This window comes from Aptenodytes forsteri, unplaced genomic scaffold, assembly GCF_000699145.1.
Source record: "Aptenodytes forsteri isolate BGI_AS27 unplaced genomic scaffold, ASM69914v1 Scaffold109, whole genome shotgun sequence".
Classification (NCBI taxonomy): domain Eukaryota; kingdom Metazoa; phylum Chordata; class Aves; order Sphenisciformes; family Spheniscidae; genus Aptenodytes; species Aptenodytes forsteri.
This window is the reverse complement of record NW_008794431.1, coordinates 3,271,705-3,287,707: the sequence shown is the minus strand read 5'-3', so window position 1 is coordinate 3,287,707 and position 16,003 is coordinate 3,271,705. Positions and strand designations below refer to the sequence as shown.

Sequence of the window (16,003 nt, the reverse complement as noted above, 5' to 3'; positions counted from 1 at the left end):
TTTAAGAAATGCCTCGTGGCAATTAAAGCAATTGCTTGCTTAGAAAATAATACCAGGTATATATCTAGCACATTGTTAGTGTTTTTTCCCCATCTAGATATATACTGTGTTAAAGAGGAGGATCAGCAGTCCATCAATAGTACATAAATTAAGAAGTCCCTCAGTGGCTGACTTAATAATCTAAGTAGTATGTGTTAGCTAAAGGAGAATTGGAAAGTAGCGTGTACATTCACTGCACAGCAGACTTGCTGTAAGGTTGTCAGGCAGTACTTATTTATAAATCTTGCAAACTGGAAAAAAAACCCCGATAAGATTACCATGACATGACAAATGCCAGATATAAATAGATTTTTGACTTCCTGCTCATCTCTTCTTTCTCCTGCCCTTCATATTCTGCTCCGGTGTAACAGACCGCTAGGGCTGTGCAGCTCCCCCGGGTGAAGGTCAGCTCTTGATATATTTTTGATCATCATGTAAAGTTCTCCTGTTAGTATGTGGTCCCCATTTTAACCTCTTTGCAGATTCCCCCGATTACCCCAAATCACTTTCATATGGAGCTGAGGTTAAGCTTTATTTCTCTTGGCTTGTCCCTTCTGTAGCAGACACTTCCTCTTCACTTTGAAAGGACAAAGCGATGTTCAGCTGCCTGGGCCTGCGCCCAGCATTTGATTTATACATTATTTAATTTCCTTTAGAAAATTGGAAGCAGAACTTTAGGAGTGGAAGTCAGTCCTTTTCATTTGTTTAAGGATCTTTTAGGGCTAATATAATCATCGATAGTAGATGTCAGCATGATTAGGGTGACTTAAGGTAAAGCAAAGAAAATTGAATGCCAGGGGAAGTTCTTTCGTAATGGAGAGGGTGCCAAGATTTATAGCCATGCACAACATCTGTGGGTTATGAATTGTGGCATTAAAAAATGAAAGTGGAAAATCATCGGGTTTTTGAGTGACATGTTGAAGACACCTGCCTCCCCTTACTGCACAGCAGGCTGGGGCAAGAAAGGTTTGCACCCTTTGCATTACATTTGCAATCGTTTCTTGGAGTGCAGTGCTCTCTGGAACTTAATTCAACTGACTAACTAATTCTGCAGAAATTCTTCAGTTAGTCCGGAGGTTTTCATTTGGGCTGACTCTGCATTCACTTCTGCAATTAGGTCTGCACATGCCGTGAAGTGACTGCCAAGACAATTTGAAAATTTCTCATGCAGTAGAGTCAGGAAATTAAAAATTAACTCTGGAAAGGACATCATATAATATTTGGCAGTGTGGTTTGAATACTGTGTCCACTGAGGGGTGGAAGGTCCTCCTCTTACCAAAAAAAAAAAAAAAAAAAAAGTATGAATGTTGAAATATTTCTTCCATGGGATTTTGAATGATCCACAGCTGAGGGAAATATCGGAAGGGGAGAGGCCTGTGGCATACATGTGCTTATGGATACAATATGACTTACTTGTGGCCTTTAATTAAGCAAAATAGCATTTAATGACGTAGAGTGAGAGTCCCACGTTGTTTCAGGGCTCTGTGGTGCTACGGCTGCTGTTCTGATGTGGTTGGGGGGGGGGGGGGGAACTTCAGTGCTGGAGTGTCACTGTGACGCTGTGCCCATTACCAAGTCTCTCAGAGTTACAGTATTTAATTTGTAAGTCATTACCGCGCTTGGTAAGTAGGAGATGCACATTACAGCATGAGCGAGGCTTTCTGGATTACAGCTGTGCTGTACAACCTGCACTTTCTGATGCAGCCTGTGAACACACAGGTCAGGCACTTCGTATGTACCCGTTTGGCTAAAACAAGCGCCTTCACAAATTTGGGCTGCTGAGGTAAGTAACAGTTGTGTGGTGTCGCACAAATGAAAGGAAGCAATCAAATGCGGCTTCCCCATGACATTCCATGCATTTAAAACTTGCTCATACCATAGAAAGCAAACGATTGATATCACAAAGTCTTCCAGATACCCTGAAAAGTATTAAACTTGATATCAAGTAGGAAATGTTAAGAACATCTCCTGATCTTTACAGTACTGAATAATTACAAAGCAGAGAGAAAATAGCATTTGTTTTTTGGTTCAGTATGGAAACCAGCGCTTCTGTGGTAGCATCCTGTATGTGCTGTCTTCATTCTTTTGATCATCTTTTACTGTGTTTGGAGAGGGGCTAAAACACTTGCTGTCCCAGTCCTAGTGTCTGTGCATCTAACATAAAATGAGTAAATATAATACACTGGGAAGTGGAAAGCTCATGCTTTCTCATGCACATAGGCAATTCCTGAGCAAATCTTACGAACTCATCTCTTGACAAGGGGCTAGGGACAATACCAGTTGTAGAAATCTATGCTAGGAAGACAGAGCAGCGTGAGCTAAAGACAGTGTCAGCGTTGCCCACTAATTAAGGTGTCCTTTATTTTCTGCCTCTTCCACTCACGGCCACCTGGCACGTGCTGTTGGATGCTGTCATCCTCAGCATCCTCCTCTACACTTCTGTGCCATGCAAAGTGGACTGCTAGGTGATTTCTGAGCCTGCTAGGTAGGCTAGAATGGCACCGAGGAGAGCAGTTGTGCTTTATTGTGTAATTATATAACTTGGCTGCACAATTCAGCATAGTAAAATATTTATGGACATTCATGAGAAGGCATACGTGTGCTGCAGGCTCTATCAAGAGGAGTGCATCCACAGCACTACAGGTAAGAGGAGCAGATGACCTTTTCCTGTGTATTCACCCAGCTTCCCCCAAAGAAGACTGCTAGATATTTTGAAGATCCAGGCTTGCATATTTCTTGCACAGAGGCTTGCAGTACGGGCTGAGACTGCTTTTTGTTCTTACTCTTCAGGCTATAGATTTGAGGGCTGGCTAGGATCTGTACAACCCACAGTACTGTTCTTTTTGTCTCATTTTCTCCTTTTTCTCTTCTGCCAAAAGCCCTCCCAGCCCAAGGGTCCTGTCTGTCTTTCCTATTGCTCTCCATAATAGTTGTTCCCTTCATCTTTCTTTTCTCCTTTCTCTTTGTAGCTGTTTGGACAAAGAGAGCTGATACAATTCCTTTCTCTAGTAGTGGAAACTGGGGAGAGCAGAATCTTTTCTCTGGCAGAGTTTACGCTCGGGTAGGTAAACCAGCCACATAGCAAGAGGCATGCTCCTACAGGAAACCTTACGGAAACTTCAGTTTGTAACTGTCCCTCGAACATGGCACCTCGGGAGCATTTCAGTTGCACAGGCCAGTCCTGTTGCTGGTTGCACTAACATTTCTTAATGGCTTTTGAGTTTTTTTTAACTGTGGTCCTTAGTTCTGTTATAGTTGACCATTCTCAGCTCGCTCTTGTGGCATCCTCTGCTGTGCTACAGCTATAGCAGCTCCTTTGGGCATCATTCCCTCCTCCCTTGATCTCAGCCTGGGCTGTGGTGTTAGATGCTATCCTGGCAAATCTTCCTGGTGCCAGGAAAGGTGGGAGACACCTGGCATTATCTCAGTGACTGTGAAAACTGTAATACCATATGCGACAGTGTCTACAGATAGCCTTCCTCAAATGTTAAGCACCTACCTAACGGGTGTGATCACTCTCACCTCCCTCCGTCGCTGCTGGGAAAAGGTAGGTGCCTCTCTGCAGGGCTTGGGTGGCCTGAGGGGCCTCGCAGGGACGTGCGGATTTTTGCCTCCTGTGCAGAGGGCCCAGAGCTACTCCGCTTTGATGCAAGCACCAAAGGCAAGGGCTTGAAGTGGGGAATGTTGAATCTAGAGCACTGTGGCCAAGGACAGCAAATGTCACAGAGGTCTAGGGGATCCTCATGGCTGAACACTATTAAGCATAAATTTCATCAATTTCTGGTCTTAAATTGTTTGTGTATCGTGCTAGTCTGCAACTTCTTAGAAGTTCAAATGCTGTTAACATTAAAAACCAAGCTGCGTACATCCTGGAGGAAAGGGAAGGGAGACTCCTCTGCTTCCTCCTATGCATATTTGCGAGAATGTTCAGGATAAATTTTGAACATAAACCATCTTTGTTAAGGGAAGAGAAATGCAAATGACCCATTTTCTAAGTCTTCCTAGTGCTGGAAATTTGCATTACCTTGTCTTGCCTAGACAAGGAAGGAGAGGGAGAAAACCCAAGAGACCAAGGAGGTTTTTGCAGTAACATGGCATAAACTGAGAAGGAGTTTACAAGTATGAAAAAGAAGAAATGGAGGAATTTGCTAAATTAGATCTGTTATCCATGGAGTAGCAGATCCGGTTATCCAGAATACTGAAGCGACTTTCAGACATGACATGGATTCAGTTTTCTCAGCTGCAGGAGGGCACTCAAATGAGAAGTTTTCATGTTAACAATGCAAAAGCAGATGCCTTTTTAATCTGGTCACTCATAACTTTTCACTGAAGGTAAGTGACAGCTCTGACTACAGGTTCTTAACATTTCAGCGTTTTACCTTATGCTGCCTCATTCTGTTCTTTGGCTCATTCCCAGAGGGATGGGGGCCAACTACACTGGTGAGAAGCTGCTCCACTTGTGAGGGAGCTGGTACTTTGGGATAGTGCTGTGAATCCCTCACGGTACACACTCAGTGATTCACTGGACTTGGGTAATTTTAGACCAGGAGCAGTGAGTCACATTTACCTATGGACTATATTCAGTAGACACAATGGGGATACACCTGAGATGTATTGTTCGAAGCCTTTATTGAAACTTAAAGTGGTTAGCAGATATGCTGTTATTGACAGTAGAATTGTATTAATTGTTTTATGACTTAATAACTCAAAATACTGTGGATTTTTTAAGCATGCAAATCTTAAAACCAGTAGATTGAGGGCTGTCAAGTCAGAACACAGAGATCCTTATGGGAAATGTGGGGGCTGCCCACCTGAAAGTGCCACTCGCAAGGCCACCTGCACCAGTGACTGTCTGTCATGCCAGGCATATACTTTACTTAATTAGATGCATCTTGCATTGGCTTTTGAATTGGCAGATGAGTGAAAGAAGTTGCACAAGTGAAAGCATTTGTACGTAGGTTCAGTATGTCTCTAAGCTTCGGTGTGCTTTAAACCCACTTTCTGCTGCAGTCTCGTCCTCTCCCTGCCTTCAGAGCCTTCCTGCCTGCATCCTGGGTGAGCCAGTTCAGGGTGCTAAACCAGCAAAAACTACTCTTTTCTGTGTTGCTGGATTAGGTTTCTGCTGGTTAGCACTTGAACGGGCTCATCAAGGGGCCAGATCAAAAAGAGGTGGTGACCAGTGCATCACTGGTTTAGACTGACTGTTGGGAAGCACTGGTCACACTGCCATGTCTGCCTTACTGCTATTTTATTGACTTTCTATTCCATTAAAATATACCCCTTACATAAACCCTTTACTCAAGGTAATTGTTGGTACACCACTTTTCTTGTTTCATATATCATTCATTGTTCTTTTTCTTGCTATAATTACTACTTTTCTTTTCTTGCACAAGCAAAACTTGCATTAAAACTTACTTTAAGTTTTTTACCAGCCTTTTTGCTTCCTCCTTAAGGAGTAAGAACTGTACACAGAGGCATCTAGCTGTGGCTAACAGCATTTCTTTCTAGGTCTGACTGTCCTCCCAGCCATATTCTGCCTCTCTGGAATACAGGCATGCAGTAGCCCTCCTCCCTGATTTTCTTGGGAAACATGAGCAGCTGGGTACCATGGGAAGCTCCAAGAGGTAAACTTAGAAACAGTCTGAAATTCCTCTAGCATTCTGCTGAGGAAATAGATACTCCACAGGAGACATCTTGCACCTTCCAGGAACTGAGAACCCAATAAATGAAAAAGCGAGAGAGAGCTTCCATTAAGGACATTATTCATCTTGCAGTCTAAAGGCCCTACACAACAAATGTCTTTTTTCACTCCCTGCCTCAACTCAGGATGCGTATGCATGTGTAAATAGCCATACAGAGACCCAAAAAGTATACATCTCTCTTATTATCATAGGATTTGTATGCTTTCTATCCTAATTGATAGAAACACTAAGACTCCGGAAGATTTGCTAGACTTTCTGGCCATTATTTTTAACTGAGTTTGTTTGCTTTTACTATATTGTATTATGATATCTCATATGTAGGTAACTACAAACACAGTTGCTATTAACCTGCTATGCAGGATCCAAATCAGAGACAATATTTGCCATAGCTCCAAAGACAGGATGAAAGGGAGAGTTTAAATAAACCCATGAAAAAAGAATTTTTTGCTTTCCTTTTTGCAGGGTGGATTCAAAAGTATAGGGCTCTAGCAATCTTTAAATGGTGATATAATGCAATAGAAATGCTGCTGGAGCTGAAAGGAGTTGAAAGACAGTTCTAGATTGGCTGTGCTCTACTGACGAAAAAAAAAATATTTTTAGGGAAGGGAGGGCACTTCTCCCAATTCCTTTTGCAGAATCGCTTTTATTTGCTTTGTTCTGATAGGAGTCTAAGGCCTCTGCTACTCTCCCAAGTTAAACTCGAGAAAGGAATTACTGGTTTGAGAAGCAAAGGCATGAGTTATTTTTCAGTGCAAGAAATAGAGAATATGCTGAATGTATCGCCCAACCTCATATCCGTCTGCCTCAAAATGTGAAAAGAAAGCAAGCAAACGCAACAGCTACTTAACACCTACACTGTGATAGGTTTCATAAGGTAGAAGCTGCCAAATCTGTTTTGTAGTTTTTTTCTTTTTTTTTTTGCTTTTCTAGAGAGAAACTCATGACAGCTACAGCTCATGATGTCCTCCAAGTCTTCTAGTTTTAAATTTTTAGTTGCATAATTCAATCTGCCTTGCTAGCGGCATTCAGCAGAATAGCATTGGCTCTGTGTACAGGTCCTCTGTAGTAACAGCATCCTGTGAGTGAGAACACAGTATTCTGTTAATTACTTTTAATTAAAATGAGTGCGTGCGCGCGCACACACACATACACACACACACACAGAAAGACTCTGTTTTTCTAGTGGCTTGGCTTCCTTTTCCTCATTGAAGGGAAGAAGTTAAACTTTCTCATTAACTGTTTATATAAAAATGAAATAATTCTGAGGTTAACCAGAAATGCAGCTTAATCTTGTATAGAAACATGTGCGATTTTTTTTTTTGTTGTTGTTGTTGCACAAATATAGCTGAAACTTGAAGTTGGCAGAGAGTGCTGTTTAAAAATATTTAGTCCCAGCATGTAAAAACTCGTTTTGTTACGGAATTCCTTTGTGAAAGGTGTAGCTATGCCATGTCTCTGCCAAAGTGATGGGAGCCATATCGACAGAGTGCGTTTTGGAAAATAGCTGCATTTTGGGCTTGTAGTTACAAAAGTGAAATTGGAATTTACATGTTTTATATATTGCTTGGAAGGATACCACATCTAGTAATATTTTTTAAGAGAGTGGAAAGAAGAAAAAAGAAAGCTTGCAGATGGAGTCAAAGCTTCGCTCTGTTAGAACATGTCGGGATGAGCAGAGGTATGTGTGATGACACTTAGCATGTACCACTGAAGGCTCTGGTTTATTCTCTTTAGCTGTCATCATGTGCTATAGTTATGATACATATGCTTAATTTTGGCTACATACCTCATCTTTCCCTTCTCTTCTCTGGGCGTGTTTAAGCTTTATAGAATAATAAGAGCTACTGATACATGTGATACTGTCTGCTGCCCAGGCACAACCCATGCTCAGTTTTTGGTGCTGTAAGAGCAATTAAACGCAGCATTTTGTGGTCATCGCTGTCTTGTTAATTGTTGCCATGATGCCATTGTCCCACAAGAGCGACTGGCCAGTTGTCTGGCTCAGCCCCTGGCCGACACGCCAGGCTCTGTGGCACTGGGCGACCACAGCAGGTAGATGAGGTGAATCTGAAGCCTGGCCCTCCTGGCCGGGACTGGGAGGAGGGGGCAGAAGGAGGAATTGGTCTCTGCTGCGGCCCCCCAAGGCAGCTGTGGCCACCATGGAAGGAGCTGAGTGGGAACCATCGTCCTGGTGTATTAGCAATACCAGATGTATTCAGGTGGCACGACCACTTTATGTCCCTGTAGAGCACCTCAGGTAAGCTGTGGACACCCACACGCATGGTCACATGCACATCAATCTGCAAAATTACACAAATAAGCAAACTGTAGATTAAATAGTGAAGATTTGGGCCAGTCTGTTCTGAACTAAGGTCACTTACAGACATTATTGAAGGAGCTGGTTTTGTTCAATTACATTTCCTTAACAACTTCGCATAAAAGAAATCAGGAATAGCAGAGATTGTTTGCTCAGCTCACATAATACCTGTCCTTTTTATTTAAGAATTGCAGAGGTGCTGCTTCATCACTACAGACCTGTTTTAAAGTAGACTATCCATGTCCGCTCATATTGAATGTCTCTTTAGTAAACACGGAAGAAAGAAGTCTATCTTTTTATAAAAAATAATATTTAATTATAGGATATCATTGCAGAGGATGCCTGCAATACGAATAGGAACTCATCTGTTCCAAGGCAGTGTTCATGAATACAGAACCGTATAGATGCATGCACTTTAAGTTGAGGAGAACTAATAACATTTTAAAACATAGTTGCTTAGAGATCAAAGAAGCCTCTGTCTCACTGAGGCACTTGTGTGGCCTGTGAGTGCCTTGCACACTTTAGTTAGGAAAGTTTTATAGAGCGACAATCATATATTAAGTAAATTCACTCCAAAGCTCCAGTGGTAGGTACAGTACATGAATCTGAGGAATGAACGGATACTGTATGAAAAGCATTATGTTAATATACTTTATCATTTTCTGGTTAGAATAGATTATTTTCCATTTGCAAAATGCCGAAACGTATAATCCATCCCATTTAAATCTACAGATCATAGAACTGAGTGGAATGAAGAGATACACATACAGGGGCGATTCTTTGTCTTTCAAAGATTAGATCAAAATTTATCGCAGGTGATCAATTATTTCATAGTATTGGAAATCTTTTCTCCTAAACAGAACAAGATTTGTAGTGGTCTGTAAGAATTTGTCTTCTCAGAGAAGAGAAAAAAGGCATGTTATCTTGTATTTTCCTGTTTTATCTGTTTTATTCATGAAATGGGAAAGTTGAAACACGAGAGACGTACTAAATTTAAGCCTTTCTGAAATACATCAAAAACTCCACCTGTCACCAGTTAAGAGCCTCTCAGTTTAGCCCATTTTAAAGACAAAATGGTATTTGTGACATCTTAAAATAGTATTTTTATCTTTAAAAGTAGTATGTTGTACAAAAGCGTTATCTAGGGCATGTCTCCCTAGCCCAGCCAGCATTGTGCTGCGGTACCTGAGCTAGTTCAGACAGACCGCCACGCGCATCAGAAGCAGTGCGGGGATGCTAAAACAGGGTAAGCGAGCACAAAATTTCATGAGGCGATCCAGCAGCTCTCTGCTGCTGGAGGAAGAGGTGCTTGCTGTGCTCTCCACCCCTCCCATGCCGACTGGCGCTTGTCGAAGCCCCCTGTGAGCCCATCTCAATACCCCAGCGGCAAGCTAACGTGCTGGTTTTTTTTTTTTTTTCCCCTGGATTAGTTTTCTGATGGTCTGGTGCATTGAATCGGTTAATAAAAGGGCCAGCTTAGTGCTGGAGCCAGCACAAGAGACCGGTGGGACCCTGCAGCCGGCAGCGGGTGGTGCCTGCACAAAGGAGAAGGGGGAAAGAGGGGCTGCGTCGTCCCACACACTTTGAGCAGGAGTGACCTGCTGGGGGTGGCAAAACCCTAGAGGTATTTACCTCTCTGAGGTATTTACCATCTCTGCCCAGCACTGCACTGCGCCTTGTACAAATCCCTTCCGGAAAGTTGTGCGCTGCTGGAGTTGCATCGAATTGAGATATTCATGTCGATTTCAGAATACAGTCAGCAACCTTTCCCTGCTGCTGCCTTTTAGCTTCTCCGCCTACGGCGCATCTTCTCCTGATTTGTTTTCTCTTCTCGCTTTGGAAAGGCGTCCATGCCCACCTCTTTCCTCAACCAGGTGACGGCCCTGGGTCCTGAGAGCTTTCCGACTTCCCCAGTTTTGTGGGGATAAGGCTATTGCTCTCCGCAGAGGAGCTTCTGACGCAGGGGTAAGAGGAGGTGCCTGACATGGGTAGGAATTTGCCAGAGTGAGAAACAGATGTCCTGACCCAGGAGTTATTCATGTCTTTTTAAAATGCCATGTATGGACCTTTTATCTCTCCTTAACAGAGCAGGAGAGCAAACTCCCCAAACCTATACACAATCTTCCTTTGACGCTGCCTAGCAGGCGTGCACCGCACGGGCGCACAGTCTCGCAGGTAGTTTTCATCCAGGAAGCGCCACAATTTGCGCTATTCACAAACCGCAGGGTACTATTCTGTTTCCAGGCTCCTAATCCCTCTTACACACAATCCCTTACAACTTTAACTGGCGGGGTGGAGGAGCAAGTTAAAAGGGAAGGAAAAAGAAAAATGAAACACAATGTACGGCCAGCCAGTGGCTGCCAGTTACTGCGCACACAATCGACACCAGCTGCAGCCCAATTAAACCCAACATTCACAGGTGTTCCCAACAGACTCTGCACTAACAAAACCACTTTCTTGAAAATACCTAAGGCTTTAACACAGAAGCTCATTTCTTTTTTCCTTTTTTTTTTTTTAAAGATTCTTTAAAGCTATTTAGAGCACTTTAAATACAAAGAAGCTGAAAAGGACTTTCAGTCTGCTGGAAGGAGTTGGTGCTTAATGCCAGAATGGGGGAGAATCGGCCAAGCTGAATCAGCCAGTGTAACCATTGGTTTCGGGAGAAAGATGGGTTATGCTGAATGCTGTTTATTCAGGGAACAGTAACTGGCACTGGGCATTTTATTGTTGCTGGGAGTGAAATGGGGAGGGAGGGAACGACTAGGTGTAAATCCATTTCTTTTCGGGACTCATCATTGTTTGCACCATAGCTGTGAGCTTGTGTGTGGCTTCACTTACTACTGATCAGCATGTGTGTGTGTGTGGTTCAGACAGTAAGTTTTAGTTCTCCTTTCCTCCCAGGATAACTCGATACAGTCACCTTTTTGACTTTGAAGTAGGATTCTATATTAGTTGGTTATATTCTGATCTTAAAGCACTCATTCAGATGATAAATCAGTCCTTTAAAAAAATGATAATCTATTTTTAATACATGAATTCAAAATTATATCCATATAATATCCATTATATCCATACTCAGAGAGGACTGCAGACAGCAGACTAATGCATAGGTCAGTAATTTGCTCTCATTCCATTGAAAATGAGAATCGTGTTTGTTTAATTTATAATGATATTAAAAATCAAACTAGGGTATATTCTGGTACTCATAGATTCAATAGTATTCAGCCACACCTGGCTGGCTATTCATCTCTGCAATAACACCCCACACCTCAGTAGTTAGTTATTGCTTAATTACCTGCTGCCTGGTCTGCTGCTGTTTAATCACTGTTGTTTCTGACAATCACTTAATGTCTTCATTACATTTTTAACAGTCAATGCTGAAAGCCACTCTATATTCAGATTCAGTCAAGAATATCTGTTTTGTCCTTCAATACATTGAGCTGCAATTTTGCCTTTGGAACAGGACTAGGACGTTATTCCTATTCCTCACAACACACAGAGATCCAAAAGACTGCACTTTTTTTTTCGTTTGTTTGTTTTTTTCTAATACTGAAAAGGTAAAAATGGTGATCCCTTGGATTTGTATTTGAAAATAATTGAGAATTGTCTTAAAACTGGCAGATAGGTAATGTTGGTTCACAGCATTCATTTATAGAGGCAGGCAGAGGCTATTCATGCTGATAAATGCAATGGAGAGAAAAGAAAAATCACCCAGGCTTCAAATTCACAAGTATACGACCTAAATTAGATGTTGTCACTCAGGAAAAGATACTGGAGGCAGTGTGGATAATTTTCTGAAAAAAATCATCTCGGTGCTAATATGATGGCAAATACAGTAGTAGGAAAGGAACTGCAAGCAACCCAGAAACACTGCTATGCCATGGTACGTCTCCCTCCATGCCCCGTACGGCTTCAGCCGCTCAAGGGCAAGAGGATAGAGCAGAACTAGCGAAGATGACATGGCAGACGGGCTGAAGGATGGACAAGTTCTGCAGGAGCAGGGACTGAATCACTGAGGACTCTTCAGCTTGCAAAGACTTGACTGAGAGGGGATGAGATAAAACTCCGTAAAATCATCGATGATATGGGGAAGGTGAACGGGGAACAACAGATGAATCACTGTTCTCATAACACAGGAACTAGAAGGCACTTGTTGAAATTACCAGGTTTAAGACAAAAAAAAGTGCCTTTTTATACAATCCATGGTTAGACCGTGGCACTCATTACAGGATGATGTTGTGGAGGCCAAAAGGAGAAGCAATTTAAGAAAGTAATTGGACAAATTTATTGAGGATAGGTCTGTTGCAAGGTTTTAAAACTGATGATCTAGATGCAGCCTCTGGTTTTGGAGTGCCGCTAAGCCTGGGAAGGATCCGTACCTTGCTGCAAAGCCGCTGGTTTTCTTCCTTTGTTGTCAATTAGCCCCTTCTGCTACCTTCCCTCTTTGCCTCACTTGACCCAATCTATGTTGTTTTTTAATCTAGGCAGAAATGACAGTTAAAAACCCTTCAGTTGCTTGGTCTAGTAAGAAATGTCCTAATGTGACCGTGACAAGAAATATCTATGAAAAACCAGCAGACCTTAGGCCAGTAACGCAGCAGATTTCACCAGATTAATTCACTCTCATTTCACTGTGGCTATATTACTACTTGTGTTTGCTTTCCACGAGTGATTTAGCTTTACTAGCTAGTGAGAATGCTTGAACCCTTCAGTTGCTTGGTCTAGTAAGAAATGTCCTAATGTGACCGTGACAAGAAATATCTATGAAAAACCAGCAGACCTTAGGCCAGTAACGCAGCAGATTTCACCAGATTAATTCACTCTCATTTCACTGTGGCTATATTACTACTTGTGTTTGCTTTCCACGAGTGATTTAGCTTTACTAGCTAGTGAGAATGCTTGTGAGGACTTTTTTTTTTTTAAGTTTGCATACTTGAATGAAGAAAAATAATCAAACTTGCCTTGTCGAATCTCTTAGCCCAGAAACCTGATACTCTGGGTGAGCCAAGTTTTTAACTTTTAACTTTTTAACAAGCCAAATTTTAAACACTGTGCCATAATGCCTGCTGTTTATTACTCAATAATATATAAAAGATTTAGTCCACAAAAATTCAGAGTGCAGCCAGGAAAAGAGAGAATGATAATTCATGCCTTAAAATTCTTTCCTCTTCCCTTAAAAGCAGCTCAAATGCTCCTGGGAAACCAACAAAAAATATCAGTTTTCTGGTGCTTCCTCATGTCTATTAATTTTCGGTTATCACAGAACTTAACGGTTCAGTCTTTAAGAATAAAATTAAAACAAAAAAATCCTTTGGAGATTAATTATCGTCACTGTTACCGATACTCTTGGCAGAGCATAGAGAAAACGTAAAAGCATCATCAGAAGTATCAGCTTATGGGAAAATTCATCCTAAGTGTATCAGTGTACAAATGAAACAGGAAGAAATAAGACTGGCAGTGGTGTTCCTTCTTTTTTGGATCTGCCAACCTGACAGTCTTTCCTTCAGCTTCTCCTTCAGTAAAACATACCAGCTCCGAACAAGTGAAGGTCTTGTGCTGTAGTGATACCCTGCTTCGTAATTTTGATGCTGTAGACCGGCGATGGTCTCTGTGAGCAGAACAGGACAGTCAAAACCTGCTGTACTGCCTTTTGGGGTTTTTTAATAATGCCTGTGAAACCCCCCCAGAAGGTCTCTTCCTCGTCATTTTGTGGAAGACTTGTCCTTAGTGCAGTATTTATCAAGGGGAAATGGACCCCTCCTTCAAGGACGAACACAGGTTTAGGGTCCAGGATGCTTGGGACCTGTTTTTCCATCAACAGTCTTCTCCCTTTTGAAAGATTTCTGGGTTTGGTGTTAGGCAGGGATGGGGGGGAGTTCAATCTGATTTGGTTTTTTTTTCTTTAAGTAGCTTTATATTTGTGTTAGAGGTAGGGAAATAGTCACACTGTCTACTTAGAGAAAAACCTGAACGGAAAGACCAAGATCCCTGCGTTACTTTCTAGATGATGTATTACTTACCTTCGCGAGAAGTTGGTGCACTAAATCTCAGCTACGCTTCCACGGTTAACTGTCTCTGAAGTCCTGAAAAGCATTAAAATGCATAACAGCAGTGTTTAGCTTCACTGCTCATTAGAGCAGCACAGAACTAATAGTAATATTGTTGTAACTTGACAAAGCCATCTAAATCCATGCATGTTTTCTTGTGAAAGCTTCCTAAACATGCTGCTAAATCCTCTAAAAAGCTACTAAACGGCTTTGGCAACCATTAGCACAGCATAAGCGGGGGAACTCTTTTCAGTAAGTGAACAAACAGAGAAAATATGCTGAATAGCTGGACAAATGTTTTTCAGCTGGCTCTTTCATTTACAGATATAAGGGAGCAGTCAATATCAATCACTGTTTTCCCTGTTGCACTGGAAATCACAATATCTCTTTTCATTCCACAAGCTCTTTTCACCACAGTAATGTGTCTTTAGAGTGACACTGGCATCAGTCTGTTTCCGCTGTCTGAAGTCCAGAGAGCTTAAAAACACATTGCAGGGTATGAGACCTTAACCCTCCTCCCCTTCCACACACCCCTCTCCTTCTAGCCTTCCCTTCTGAATTAATTGTTTTTACTTCTTTCCCAGCGTAAAGCTGAGAAAGAAAAGTGCCCGCAGAGCCTGGGAATATCTGCTCTTGCGCTTTGGGGACAGAAAAATTATCGCTGGTTGTTGGGATTTTAATTTATCAGGTGTTGCGGGGAGTTTAACACAAGGTAATACGATTATCAAGTTAATTTGCAACATACTGTGATATGAAATGTAATGTTACTGTGGTTTGAATTTCGAGCTATATCCTGTTTCTTGGATGTCCTAATCACCCACAACCTCATTTATTAAAAAAAAAAAAATTGGAGAAATTGATATTCTTGTGTTTGCTTTCTTCCTTTCGAGTAATATATTTTATAATAATAATGCTATGTGTTTTGTTTTGGTTTTTTTAATTGTTTCCCTGCAGATAACAGCAGTCTGTAGAGAAGCAGCCCTTCTAGCTCTTCAGGAAGACATACATGCCACATCTGTCATGGGACGGCACTTTCGGTACGCACTGGCTGTCGTGACCCCAAGGATTCCCGATTCGTTAATCCAGTTTTATGCAGATTATCAGCAGCAAAGTGGACTGCACGCGCTTTGAAAGGCAAATTAATACGTACCCCCATTCACAGTGTGAATAGCAAATTTCCTTGTAAAGCTGTCAAAAGCTAAAGAATTTTGTATTGTGAGTGAGTGGAGTGTCCGAAGTTAACTGAAGTGCAAAATCGTCATAATAAATGCCCGTGTGGAAGTTTTGAGTGTAACAGATACCGTCCAGAACTTTATATTTTACAGTTTCAGTGGTATAATCTGCATTTCAGAGGTAGTAAGATTGCTGGTTTAAGTCAGTTTATCTGAGTGTCTATCCGTGTATCAAAAAATAATTACCAAATTCTGAATTTTTGGTGGATTCTTGGCCCTAAAGAGAGTGGCAACAAGCGTCATTACTGTCTTCATCTGTTCCTGCCTGAACCACAGTTTAATCCCAGGGACCATCCCAGTGAGGCGCGGACCTTGGGGAGTGGCCTCACTACAAAAATGCTGAAAATTATTCTGAATCTTTTGATTTATGATCTCCAGAAAAGCTGCCAAACAGGCTTGCCGAACATAGAGCTTTCCGAGATAAAGCTAAGGTATCCTGACTGATTACAGCGAAACATTTCTCTTTGGTCTTAAACAACTCCTTTTTACACATATTGGGAAGTAGGCACCTTAAAAATTGTACATCCCGTAGCTGCCTGCGCATTTCAGAAAAGTGAACTGCATCTAATTCTTGGCTAACCTGAAACCACTGCCAGGCGTCAGCGAAAGGGCTTTTGTGTTGTTTGTTTGTTTGCTTCTGTCAAAAAAAATAGGAATGTTGATCGG

At 41.8% G+C, this 16,003-nt stretch overlaps 1 protein-coding gene across 1 annotated transcript in view; it reads left to right on the top strand.

The window, feature by feature from the left end:
- SPATA5 (spermatogenesis associated 5) overlaps positions 1-15,403 on the top strand; it is a 206,853-nt gene extending 191,450 nt beyond the window's left edge. The window contains exon 15 of the mRNA XM_009289510.2: positions 15,060-15,403. Coding sequence (XP_009287785.2) covers positions 15,060-15,236 — 177 coding nt within the window. The 3' untranslated portion in view covers positions 15,237-15,403. The remainder of the gene's footprint in view (positions 1-15,059) is intronic.
- Positions 15,404-16,003: the final 600 nt, after the last annotated feature.